At 41.0% G+C, this 13,040-nt stretch overlaps 1 protein-coding gene across 6 annotated transcripts in view; it reads right to left on the bottom strand.

Annotated features, from left to right (window-relative positions):
• Nucleotides 1–13,040, bottom strand: part of LOC107205985 (cytosolic phospholipase A2 beta-like) — a 50,957-nt gene that overhangs the window by 4,929 nt on the left and 32,988 nt on the right. For all 6 annotated transcript variants that reach the window (XM_033515025.1, XM_015631188.3, XM_015631190.3 and 3 more), the window contains 13 exons: nucleotides 12,637–12,700; nucleotides 12,070–12,197; nucleotides 11,837–11,947; nucleotides 11,567–11,604; nucleotides 10,521–10,656; nucleotides 9,454–9,590; nucleotides 8,972–9,194; nucleotides 8,260–8,377; nucleotides 7,119–7,256; nucleotides 5,834–5,938; nucleotides 5,201–5,386; nucleotides 2,035–2,201; nucleotides 1,335–1,521 (listed from right to left, as the gene is read on the bottom strand). In XM_033515025.1, coding sequence (XP_033370916.1) covers nucleotides 1,335–1,521; nucleotides 2,035–2,201; nucleotides 5,201–5,386; nucleotides 5,834–5,938; nucleotides 7,119–7,256; nucleotides 8,260–8,377; nucleotides 8,972–9,194; nucleotides 9,454–9,590; nucleotides 10,521–10,656; nucleotides 11,567–11,604; nucleotides 11,837–11,947; nucleotides 12,070–12,197; nucleotides 12,637–12,700 — 1,738 coding nt within the window. The remainder of the gene's footprint in view (nucleotides 1–1,334; nucleotides 1,522–2,034; nucleotides 2,202–5,200; nucleotides 5,387–5,833; nucleotides 5,939–7,118; nucleotides 7,257–8,259; nucleotides 8,378–8,971; nucleotides 9,195–9,453; nucleotides 9,591–10,520; nucleotides 10,657–11,566; nucleotides 11,605–11,836; nucleotides 11,948–12,069; nucleotides 12,198–12,636; nucleotides 12,701–13,040) is intronic.

Raw genomic sequence — 13,040 nt, 5'->3', positions numbered from 1 at the left:
AGATACTGCAGGTGTTAGTCTAACCTAGTGGTTTCTGAACAGAATGATGTCAGGGTGCTAGGCACAGGCTACCACTAGAAGTGGCTGAATTAAAAATATCCAATGTTGCTTCACTGAGCTTCACAATACTCAGAGAGATGTATTATCTATGCTGTCCACATCCAGATAAAGCTGCATCTGCCTCAAGCACACAAAAACATAGTTTGTAACTGCTGCACTGCAAAAGATGACTTCACAGGCTGAGTCCTTTCAGAATTTAAATAGTTAAAAATAAGAAAAATAAGTACCCACATTCCACAAGATGTCTCTCATCCCCCTAGAAACAACAAGCTCCACTGTTAAACCTGAAATCCATGAAAGCAGGTTGCCAGGGACCCCCTCCTCCAACCACCCACATCAGTTGCTGGTTGTCACTTTGATGGATGAATCACCGACTGCTCAGAGACATTCAGGTGAGTGTCAAAGCTCACCAGTTTGGGCCTGGAGCACAGAGAACTGCCAACAGCTGCTCTGCTCTGCAGCATGTCATCTATTTTTCATTCAGAGTGATTCCAAAATCTTCACCTGCTTTACCTGCAGGTAAAAGTACCTTTACTTTTTGCTGCTGTTCCCAAATGCTCCCTCAGAGACTTCCATTTTGCTCTGATCCCACTTGGGGCCCCAGTAGAATTTTGGGTAAAGCTGGAAGAAGCTCCCCCAGGCACTTGAGCAGAGACAGCTGCACATCCCAGGCTGGCCCCACATCTCTCTGCTCTGTCCCAGCTTCTACTAAACACTAGATGTAGTCTCTCCCACCTGGGCATGCTCCCCCTGCCCAGGTCCTGTACCCAAGTCTCTATCCCTCAAGGTGTGGGAAGGAGGGTCCCTCTGCACCTCCCTCTCCACCACAGACAGACTGACTGGGGAAGGCAGGGGTGTAGGGCCAACTCTGGGGCTTGATGGCCCAAGGGCCAGCTCCTGCTGCTTTCTAGCCCACCAGCAGGTCCTGAAGAGTCTCTTATCTCTCTGTTTTCACAGCTCTCTGTGCCTTTCTTTACTCCCCCTCTTCCCAGTGCCAGAAAAACTCCAGCACTCTGCACGTTCCTCTTGGCAGGACGTGGTGTCAGGCACAAGTGAGGAAGACCTGCAGCTCTGCTGCAAGGGACAGTGACATGAGCCATCTGCCACAGGCAGGGCTGGAGGAGGCAGTGTGGCACTGAGCTGCCCAGGACTGTGTCCTCTGCATTTCAAGAGGAGAGAAGGCAGCAGGAGTATGGAGGCTGCTCCTCTACCTGCCATGGGAGGACACATGCCAGGGGTAGAGCCCAGGGCACGGTTCTGTTGACTGCATTTACCTGGCTCCTTGAATTCCTTAAAGGTGTCATTCACCAAGGGAAAATGGATTACTATAGGTGCTCTGGGGTCCTCTGCATCCACAAATATATAACATTCCTTTGGGTTCTTCTCTTCTTCTGGACTTAGCTCCACTTTGGGGAATGGGATATTTTGTATCTTGCAATACTTGTATGTCATCTCTAATTGCTGTGGACACAGAATGTCATGAAGTTAAAACTCTACAAAAAGAACCATGTTTGCTCAGGTATCCTGGAAATATTGAGGCACCTTAACCCATTCCCTAGAAACACTATGAAAAGAATGTGTAGTCCAAAGTAGCCACAATACAACCTTACTTTCAACCACCACCCAGCCTAAGTCAGACAATGCCACTCATCACCCTATAATGTTTTCTACAAGCCCAAGTCAATGACCCAAAGTCACACTCAGAATTCATCATGACAGACCAGGAGAGGTCACAGGCATGTTCCAGCAAACTACTGTTACTGCAATTCTCTGAGGATCCTAGGAAGTATATGCTGTAATCCCCTACAGAAAAAAGAGCCTTACAGTTTCTATAGTTCCATTCTTGAAAGAAGTTTCTTTCCTCCTGCTTATATTCACGGTGATATATGATTAAGATTTAGACAGCCATTTACTTAAAAGTTTCAATAAGACAAGTTATACTCTGCAAGGACCAGAGTAAGTTAATCTTCTCACCTTGAACACATGCCCCAAACCATAATCAAGGGATATAATGACATCTACATTCCTCTCTGGCTTGAAAAGTGCCGCACCACTGGTGTTGATGAAATAGCCAACATCTATCAGACAAAGATATTTCTGCAGCGGTGTCAGATTGTTAGGGAAACCGTCCAGCACAGTGTCTGAAAAACAGTTTAATATAGTTAGTGGTGCATTTTTAGGAAAGGAGGAGTGAGTAATTCTGTCTGTGCTAAGGGGAGCTCCTTGGTCACCCTTAAGACCAGGGTCACCTCCCTCCACAATGTGAGCCTCCAGACACAGCCTCGAGAGCATGCCCTTCAAAGTGCACATCTGGGCACACCTGGCCTGTTTCCACACTCTCCCAGGCACACTCACAAAGGCAGGCAGGCCATGGGGCAGCCAGACAGAGGACAGGTGAGACACAGACTCCACTGACCTCACAGCTGCTCTGGGGAGTCATTTTTCACAGACTTCAACAGATTTTTTTTTTTCCCCCCTAAGAACTGGGAAAAATGCAAACAACAAAAACAATTTCACAGTGTAGCAACATAACTAATAAATGCAATACATCATTGCAGTTTTGCATTGCTCTTTTTTTGCTTTTGCCTTCTCAGGGTTAGACTCCTCTCTCAGGTTGAAAAGTCTGACTTCAATTTGCTTTTAGTAATCTCCTATAAACTATAAGCCATGTTGTAAAAAAATACCACATCATGCATACAACATCACCTACCAACAGCTTAAAATACTGCTTGAATTAATTAAACCTCACATAAACTCCAAAAGGGGATTACACCAACTGGTAAGTTGAAATCTAAAGCCAGTTTCTGGTAGCTAGCCTCTTACTTCTCTGCTAGGAGCCTCACCAGCTTGCCCTGTAGACAGCAAGTTCTCTACTGTTCCTCTAGCACACTTTCAGTCCCAGGGAGCAGGGAACATTTTGCCATAGTTTTAAATATCCAAATAGTGGTTTGAGAGTGTTCCTCAAGTTCACAAAATGAGGTAGCAAAGCCCAGAGCAGAACACTTGGCTCTTAAATCATGGTATTTAGGCATTTTAAGAAACTGTTGATCACAGAAATACTGTTGATAAGTTCCAGCATTGCAATTTATTCAATCACTCTGCTTCCTTGGCCTCATTCCGTAGTGTTGATTTAAACCATGCAGAGTAATTCTAGCTTGTTCCATAGCCTGGAATGTTTCACACCAGCTTGAAGTAATAATTTGCAATTTTTCCATTCCCTCATAGTCAAGTCTTTACAAAATGTGCTTATTTTAGCATTCAAGGCTGCTGAGAATTCACAGATTCAACTGTAATAAGAGACATTTGCTTGCAGTCCCTCACAGAAGAAACAGAGCATACTTTTTAGTTTTATTTGGCCCGGTGAACATTTTTAGATTAAATTCCATTACCACTGTTTTCTTATCACAGAGATAGAACTTTGAAGCATTTATTCATGGTTGTATATGTGAACAAGAAGTAGACATTTTTCTTGTTAGAATCCCTTCTTCTATCCCATTCAAATAGAGACTTTAAAGAATTGTCTCAGAAATACCCTTGGAAGCATGAATGCTACTGTAAATGCGTTATGGTAATTCCAGACTATTAGTTCAATTTCTCATCAGGAAAATTAGGCATTGAAAGACTTGTTTTAATGTATCAGATAACCTGAGCTGCAGGGAAGCCTTTAAAACTAAACTCTGTTTTCAAGACTTCATCTACCACAAGACTCTCATTTCTGCTCACAGACCTGGCATCTCCTCTTACTCCTAGAGATGGATCCATACTTGGGTTGATCTTATGCAGGCAGCAAAAACGATGGAAAACCTGCTAATTTTTCCCACTCCAGACTTCCAGTTTCTCTTTTCCCACTCTGGATTTCATGCTTTTCACATATTTTACTTTATTTGTAGAATATCTACCCTGAGATAGTCATTAGTGTTCTTATGCTCACTTCCTTAAATCCTCCTTGAAATCTGCTTCTATCCATTTGTCTTTATAAAACTGTCAGCAAATATACAGACAGCTATGTTTTTTAACATTTACTGATTGACAATTTCATGCTTCATCCACCTTCTGAAGCTACTTGCTTGCTCCTTCTCTCACCCACCCTTCTTATGCTACTTGTTTTTTCTCCTTCTTTCATTTGTTAGCAGACCCTTTTAGGACTTTTTGCTTGCTGAACATGTTAAAAGCAGATAGCACACTGTGGGCTCTGCCTTAATCCACAGGAAAGCACCACCACCTCTCACCATTGTCAGCAAAACTGTGTAGCAAGGGCAGAGAGTGACAAAACACATTGTAACTTGCCTAAAATGTGAGAGAAAATGCAACTTGCCAAAGAGAAGGGCTCAAGGAAGGCAGAGAACACCTGCTTTCTTGCTGAAGTCACATTAACCTCAATAATGTGGGGTCCTCCCACATTGCTACTTGTTCATGGAATAAATGAAGATGCTGGGATTATAGGAAAGTTTCTGATGCAGAAAACCTCAGCTCCATCACCTTGCTATCATTTCACAGATTGCTTCATAGGTTTTGAGGTAAAAGAATTGCTGTTTCCTCTGCCTGCCTACAGAGAAAAGGCCATAGAAAATCACTCTTCAACTTATACATCATGTCTATGCACCTGTTTGTTTAACATTTACAATCTAAACCTCTGTGACTTTAACTTTCTGTAGTTGGATTTTGGTATTTCTGTTTCTGAGGAACCCCTCAGAAATATAGAGAGAGGTCTCTGGATGGATAATTTATCAGGCAGAAACACCAGACACATGGGCAATCAATCACATCCTTGCAACTAGTCCTTTCCTTTATCTGATCCACATAATAACCTGCTGTTTTATGCTTCTGGTGTTACCTTTGTTTCTTGACCTCAGGGGATTCTGCCCTTCCTACATTTTTTGACAACTGTACCTATGCAGAGTGACAAACTTCCCTTAGAAAAATATTTCTTGACACAAATTACAGGTATCTTCTGGAAGTGAGAGAGCAGCCCATGGATTAGCTCATTTTAGCCTGTTACCCTGAAGAAACAGACACCAGGAACATAGGCCCAACTCAGTTGATTTCCAAACCCTGAAAAAAATAGGAGGTTTCCAAAGTCTAAAAAAACAAAATCTGAGATGTTACCTGCACAGTGCAGCTAACTCTTTGTTGCAGTTACCTTTCCATTCAATAAATTTTTTCTGATGGATATAATCCTTATGAAACTCTAAACCTCTCAGGAAGTTATGCGACTTTCCCAGTAGTGGACGCTTGGTCATAATGTCCTGAAACATTTCATACAACTTTCCTGACAAACAAGATGGAGGCTCGATAACAGTAATGTCTTCCTCAGGAGAATGTTTTTCTGAAATAGAGAAGAAACAATGAAATAGAGAAAGAAAACAACAGCAATCTGCCCTGCCAGAAACCTTTGCTGGCTAGCTGCCCTGGTTGTCTTCCTATGGGTCCCTCTCATCCCTGCTTCTTGCAGGCTGCTGGAAAACATGTGCACGTGGCCCATGTCATTTACCAAAGAGATATTTAGTTTTCTTTAAAGCAGGCACAGCTTTTTTGTTTTATTCTTTCAAATGACACAGTGGCTTTGTACTTTTGCCCATGAGTAAAAGCCAGCCTCTCACAGGCAGAGTCATTTAACGGACCGTGAGGAAACTTTAAACGAAAAACATTTGTACTAACATGAAGCATGCCTCTGGGGAAAAGAGAGGAGAGAAAAGGACATAGTAATCATTCTGATAGAGATTAAAATCATGCTGGAAGATCCACAGTGAGGCAACACTTTAGAAACCCTTACCTATATCTACCATATCTTGGGACCACCTTTCCCAGAATTCATTTGAATTTGAGGACCAGTACAAGCCATCCAGCAAATTCCTAGTAAAGATGTTTGTCCAAAGACCTGCAAGTCAAACCACATGTGAAAAGTACTGCACTACCACGTGTTAACCACTGACTATTGCAAACATCCATGCTACACATTATTAGCCCACCCAACCTGACCCCATCATGACACAACTTAAGCAGCAGGTCTCAGATTTCAAACATAGTGGTGTAAGCACTTCAATGCTCTTTCTCTGGAGGTAACTACACACAGAACATTCACTGCATAGTACAGAGTAACAAAACAAGAGGTATCAGTCACACAAATGATGTTGTAGAAACTTTCTTGTGTATTGTGAGAGAACCTAGGCTTGGAAGGCATGGTGAAGCCATGTAAGCATAAAGGCCTTCTTAAAACTGATTTATTATTTAAATTGATCTAAGACTAATTTTTTCCTTCCAGGCATGTTTTGTTTCTGTGGAGTGCAACTGGTCCAAGTTCAAAATAGAATTGGCTCCATATGTGAGTCTGCTTTTGGAAAAGAAAGAACTATCCTTCCTCATTAAGCTTTATGCCAGGTACTTACACGAGGAACAAATTGAATCTCTAGCACGCTTCACAGTGAGAAATATGGGGTTTTTTTTCCTCTACCTTTGCTTTTTGGTATCAAAACTAAAACACTTATACAGATTTAAAACCTGCCTGGGACAGATGGGTTCCTCTGACTAGCTGCTTTTTCCCTTTCTTAACCTTTGGTGGCAAAACAACCAGTCAAAGTAGTTGCTGGAGGTCAAAAGGCCTTCCTTTGTTCTGATGAGCAGAGAAGATTGGTGACACCATCCTCAAGCTACAAATCTCAGGTAGCTCCTGCCTTTGTGGCTAGATGACATATTTGATTCTCAGCTCCTTCCAATTCTATCCCTATTTCTGTCCTAGAAATATAGTTTATGAAGTTGAAGAGTTGGAGACTGATCAGGGAAGGAACGCTTATTATTTCTTCAATCTGCCTCTCCCACCATCTTGTTTGATTTAGACAATGTAACAGGAACCATGCTGCAACTTTCCCAAATCTGTCCAGGTGGAAAAGGAGGACAGGAGGAAAGAGGATACACAAAGAGCAGAAGTGTATGAAAGGCATAAAAAGCTCATTGATTTAAGACCTAAAGCAGACATGCTGGCAAGGAATCTTGTGCCTGTGCCTGGCAAATATCATGCTTTCTATGATGCTGTGATTAACTGTATAGCGCTGCTGTGTCACCTTCCAGATAGCAGATGCGAGATTCTGGCAGCTTCTTCACTCGCCTTCCCATGAAGAACTCACTGTCAAAATATTCTGAAGGAATGGAGACTCCATATTTTGGTATGGCCACTTCATAAGGAGAGAAATCTGCCCACTCTACAAGGAAATCACATGAGACATGTTTGCTGCCATAAAAACAAAATCCCAAAACCTTCCCAAGGATCTTCCTTGTCTCAGCAGCTCTGTACTCTCTGCACATTTGTACTGCAAGCTGCACCTTCTACTTCCATACAAACTGAGAGATTTGCAACCAAGAGGAACCAGCTTTTTCCACTCAGAAAAGCTCTAACATTAGGTTCAAATGCTTAGATATCTATTTCTATATAAAGATTCTGGGATCACACTTGCCTCTCGAAATCAAGATCATCAAATGTGCTTCATGCAAGAGTGGTGTGAATTGCAAGGAGTGACTGGCATGAAAGCTCTATTAACCCAAAACTGCCAGTCTACAGGATATAACAAAGCAGCCTGAAGACACACCAACATCACAGTAGAAATTATCAGCGTGGCATGGATGTGGAGCTCCCTGGCTCAAGCTGTCCTGCTTTACAGTAGAACAGTGCAGTAGAACAGTGGCTAAAAACCTAAATAAACATAAGGACTAATCGCTTTTCTTTCCAGTATCTACTGCTTTTAACACCTTTTGTTGAATGTGGCCTGTGTCCATTCAAAGGATGTCATATCACAGCAATCATACTCCACTCCATTTTCATACCTCCATCAGTGTCATATTTAGGAAGTAACAATTACATTTTGCAGCACCCCTAGAAACTAAGGAAACATCAAAGCCATTTTATAGGCATGGCAGGAAAAGATCTGATGATTTCCCCACACTCACAATGTCTGTTGTAAAAATAGGACTTCACCACAGATTTTTAATTAATGTCCTGTTTATGGCTGAGGATGTTATCCAGCAGATGTGTTCTTTCTAACCTACAACCCAGCAGTTTGCAAAAAAGACAAACATCTTATTAAAAGATGAATGCTGAGTCAGGGCAAGCCACAGATGTACTCCCTTTTTTCCTTTACATGTACACATCTCCTGCAAAATCCACTTTAATCCATACCCAGAATCAGAAGAAACTCCAGGAACACTTACCTCTAAATTTGAAAGTACCAAACTTCTCCTCTTTCACATTGAGGACTGCATAGAAGGGCAGTGGGTTTTGTCCATACTCCAACGCCTTGCGCTGGTCTGTGAGTTTGTACTTTCTTGGCTAATCAGTGAGATAAAAAATGACTGTAAACCTCTGTAAGAGGATAACACAACCCAGCCAAGTAAAGATTTAAAGACTGATAACAGATATTTTACAACACAGAGAAATCTGTAAGTCACATTTTTGTAAAGGACCTTTTCCTTCGTGCTCCTGCACTTTCTTTCTAGTTGCCCTTTGGGTACCTAGTAACTTTTTCATTAGAATATCTAAGTGCCTTGACTGCCAGCATCCCACAGATCTTTACTAAAGCTGAGATTGATATTCACATGAGGACAGATTACTCTAACTTTTAAGTTTCAAACTAGCAACAGACTTTAAAAATCTGACTTTTCAGGGAGAGTGGGTGGAGGGAATTCCTCAGTTCTTTCTGGAAGTTTGCCTACTGAAATTGCTAGCTGTTGGGCACCCTAGAACAGAGGCACCTTCAAATGATTATCTGCTCTGAAAAATCCTGGCTTCAAGATCCTCTGCCACAGTCTACAAACCACTATTTTCAGTCTCTTTGTATTTGTTACACCCATTACATTGTGGTCTCAGAGTTAAGCTCTAAAGAAAGTAGGTGGCTGTTTCCCAGATGTGTGGCAATGTACCTACCTGTTCATGTAAGAACATCTCCTGAACAAGTGACCACAGAGTTGTAAAAGATGTCACATGTCCTGCTTTTGCCCTTTCAGCAAGTTCCTTGTGATAATACTTCAGATGGTCTATAGACATAAGGTTGAGTTTGCATTTTGTCACTTGTTCTTTTACTGCTTTAAGTGGTCCCTCCAGAGACCTCTGAGACCAGTCAGCATGCTCATACAGGTCTGCTAGGGTCCTAAGGAACAGAAATGTTAGAAAACAGCCCATTCATTTTGATGAGTTTTGAAAATTGATACATTTACACAATCATTTTCATCAATGAAAGAAAATCAGTGAGCCTAAACCGAAATTATAATTGAGAGCCAACAATAAGAGCTTCACAAGGGGATTATGTTCACTTGTTAATAATATAAGTCTTTGAAAGAGATGCATCTCTCACTGTGTGGAAAAGGAGTCACAGCCATCCCAAATCCCATCTCATTTTCTATACGTACCATGTTGAGCCAGAGGCCCCAGTGAGATAGGTGACACAGTCCAGCAGGTTTAGCTTCTGAAGAGCTAAGAGGTGGCCAAACATAGCTGACATTGCTCTGAGACCTCCGCCTGTTGCCATAACAGCTATTACTGGGACCTGTCCAAAACACAAGTATTATCCTCAGAAAGTTACTCCCTTGCTACTTGGAAAAGTCCAATTACAGCACTCAGAATTTCTTCAGAAGATTCATTGAAGGACAATGAATTAAATCACCACTTAGCCAGTCTTTACCAGTACCTTATTGAAATTAACCTCAAGATAGTCTTAACCCCAATGCTTGGATGAGTTAGAATATGCAGTCATTTTAACTTCCCTTCCCTTCCCTTCCCTTCCCTTCCCTTCCCTTCCCTTCCCTTCCTTCTCTATAATTGGAATTGCAATGGTTAAGAATAGATAATTGTGATTTTACTATAAACAACAACAAATTGCAATAAATGCAATTAAAATGGATTAATGACTTTTTTTTAACTCTGCTGATTCTTTGGACGGCATTAATTTAACAAATATAATTCCATTAAAAAAAATAAGTTTTCCCTTAAAAAGTCACTCTGGATGTTGGCAACAAAACATACTTCAGCTTGTTATAAAATGTTCTCATTTTCTTTCTTCACCTCAAAAGATTTTTACTTTTGGTAAGAAGTGTTCTGAGAATGAAGAAAGAAAAAAGTAAGTCTAAAGAAATGACATCACACTGATTTAATAAGAATTTATGTGAGGTGAATTTCCTATACTCCTGTTTTCCTGTTGGTGTGGGTTGCCTGACTAGGCTGTATCTAACACAATGCCTCATGTCTTGCTGACTTGCAGCACCACAGTATTGGAAACTGAAAAGATTGGAGGGGTGAATACTTGAGCTGAAATTTTACATGAGTATGGGGTATGTCACGCTGAGAGCCCCTGCTCTGCTGCCATTCAAATCAATGGATTTGTTATCAACGTGTAAATATTACTAGAAATTCCAAGGGGAGTAGTGCCAATCCCAATTCAATAGACCCACACCCCATGCTTGGATTCCAAAGCACAGACCTCATGCCCATGTAGATCTCTTTCCAGGTGGAGAACCCTCTTCAGGGCACCAGCAACGACTCTCTTCCTCTTATGCAGGAACTCTTGCTCTCCTTGGCACAGATCATACCCTAAGCGCACATCTAATTTTTCTGTGCTGAAACATAAATAAATCCAGAGGCACAGAGTTGGTGTTTAAAATGTATATAGATCTATTTTCAGCAATTGCAATCTAATGAATTTTTAAAAAAATCCTGATTCCTTACTCTGATTTTATAGAAATGTATTTTTCATTTGCAAAGAAATCAACTTCTTTCCTTCTACATGGTCTCTTTATTGTTTCAGTGTAAGATTTACTGTCAGCTAAGGATAATAAATAGGAAAAACAAAGGGCTTCTGTGACTTAGCTGTAAGCTACTTCTGTAGCTTTGTAAGCTGAATCCTTTCTATTTCTGATTCATATGATTTCTGAGCAAAGGATGACTTAAATCTAACAAAGTCTTTCACGGGCATTTGTGCTGCAGATTTATACAGAAACTGTACAAATGAAAAAGACACTAAAATAATTTTTGTTTGTTTCTTGTCTGACACATTATTTTACAATGCAACATTTTGTCTTCACTAGTTTATACTTCTTTCTCTTGTTATCACCAGAGCCACAAGTGTGTTATTGTAAGAGAACTGTGTCCTTTGGGTAACGTATGGACTCTGATGTTCTTTCAAATATTATTTCAAATTCTCTTTTCCCTCTGCTGCCTTCTTGTGCCCTTCTTGAAGAAGCCTCCAGACTTAGTGTTTGGTTCTTTGTTGCAAAGGAGACCCAGTGACGAAGTCCCTCACCGTTTGAAACTCTCATAATTTTTTTGCATTTTGGTGGGACTCTTTTGCTGCAAGGACATTTAGCTTTGAATTGTGATGACTTCTTAATGATGACTTAAATGTTGTTACATTTTGCCCCTAGTCTTGTGCGTTCCTTATATCTAAATAAAGGATAAACTCCGTTCTAGATTTCACAGTTCAAAGAGCAGTAAAATCTTTAGAGAAAAAAACTGAACCAGTCCTCTTACCAATCATTTAACTGGAGGTACAACTGTAGTGGCACATTCTGTAAACAAAGAGACGAGAGCAGGAACATGAATGGTGGGAAAAGAAGAAGTTTTGAATCCAGATTTTCAGTCTTCCAGTCCAGAGGATTTCAGCCCCCTGGAAAGTCCCACCACTGCCACCCTGCATGCTTTTCAGTTCTTGTTTTGGGTTGGGGTTTTTTTAATATTAATGTGTTAAATAGTGAGGGTTATTCTACTCTTCTTTCCAGACATAAATTATGAAACACTTACATGTCTTACAGGAAGGGTTACTTTCACTTTATGTCCAACAGGGAGAAATTTCAGTGGTACCGTTAAGGTGTCACTTAAATTGCTGTTGTCATCTTCCTTATCAGAAACTTTCTACACAAAACAAAAAGCATGGGTTGTATTCACAGAAGAGAAACAATGCAGTTCTTTGCTGCTTTGATCACTCTGGAAGTAAGCAAGCAGTATGAACAGTAGCATTGTGTAGTGCTCATTACCTGCAGCCTGACTTTTAGAATTGGCTCCCAAACCTTCAAGCAATGGAAATAGAAAGTGTCAGTGTCCTCTGTCGTCTTCTGTGTCCTCTCATGAGACGCAGGCACCGTAAGTACAAGATTTTTACCCTCTAGTAAAAACAGGTTTGTTTAGAGAACAATACTACTGTTTGGGTAAAATAGCTAACAAAGTTGGCAAACTTTCTGCTGGAACAATTTTCTGTGGTAGCTCCTCTGTAAGCTACCCCACCAACAAGTCTCCTACAGCACAGGACCTGGAACTCCTGCCTTTACCCCCATAGCTTGGAGTGCTCTCAGAGTCAGCACTCTCTTACTTCCACCAGCAAAGTCTACTGTGTCCAGACTTGATAGCTCCAAGGAAAAGACACAGAGATGAGTTCAGGGCATTTCAATGCATTGCATTTTATTATTTAGATCATATATCACTATCTATATATAACTTAGAACATTCTTATTGTCTCTGTACTCTAAAATGCTTCCATCTGCATCTGAATGAGTAGAATAGGTTTGGTTTGGTCATGCCCTCAGTTCACAGAGAAATTGCCATACCTTTCAAATATTTCCTGCTTTCATGGATGTCCACATGCACTTCCAAGCAGCAAACCTCACGGGACTGTAAAAGGCAGGAAAGAAAAGGGTGAAGAAAGCGAGTAATACATCTGCTGCAAATAATGAAACATCATGCAGACAACCACCACCTACAACACAGAGCAAACTGAACTGGTCTCAGTGCTGGGAGCAACCCAAGAGAAAATTCAGAGCTCATTATTCTAGGACAGTAGCCCAAGTTGCACTGCTTCAGAGTGCCAATACAGTGATGCATTGTCAGAGATTGTTAACACATTCAAATTATCCCAAAATCAGGAAACTCTGTACAACACACTGGTGCCCAAACACATATATCTAATAATTATTTAGGAAGGGTGGGGGAAAATACCTGATGATGAGTTTCT

The sequence above is a fragment of the Parus major genome, chromosome 5 (genome assembly GCF_001522545.3).
Source record: "Parus major isolate Abel chromosome 5, Parus_major1.1, whole genome shotgun sequence".
Lineage (NCBI taxonomy): Eukaryota > Metazoa > Chordata > Aves > Passeriformes > Paridae > Parus > Parus major.
The sequence above is the reverse complement of the archived record's forward strand: the minus strand, read 5'-3'. Positions and strand labels throughout refer to the sequence as shown.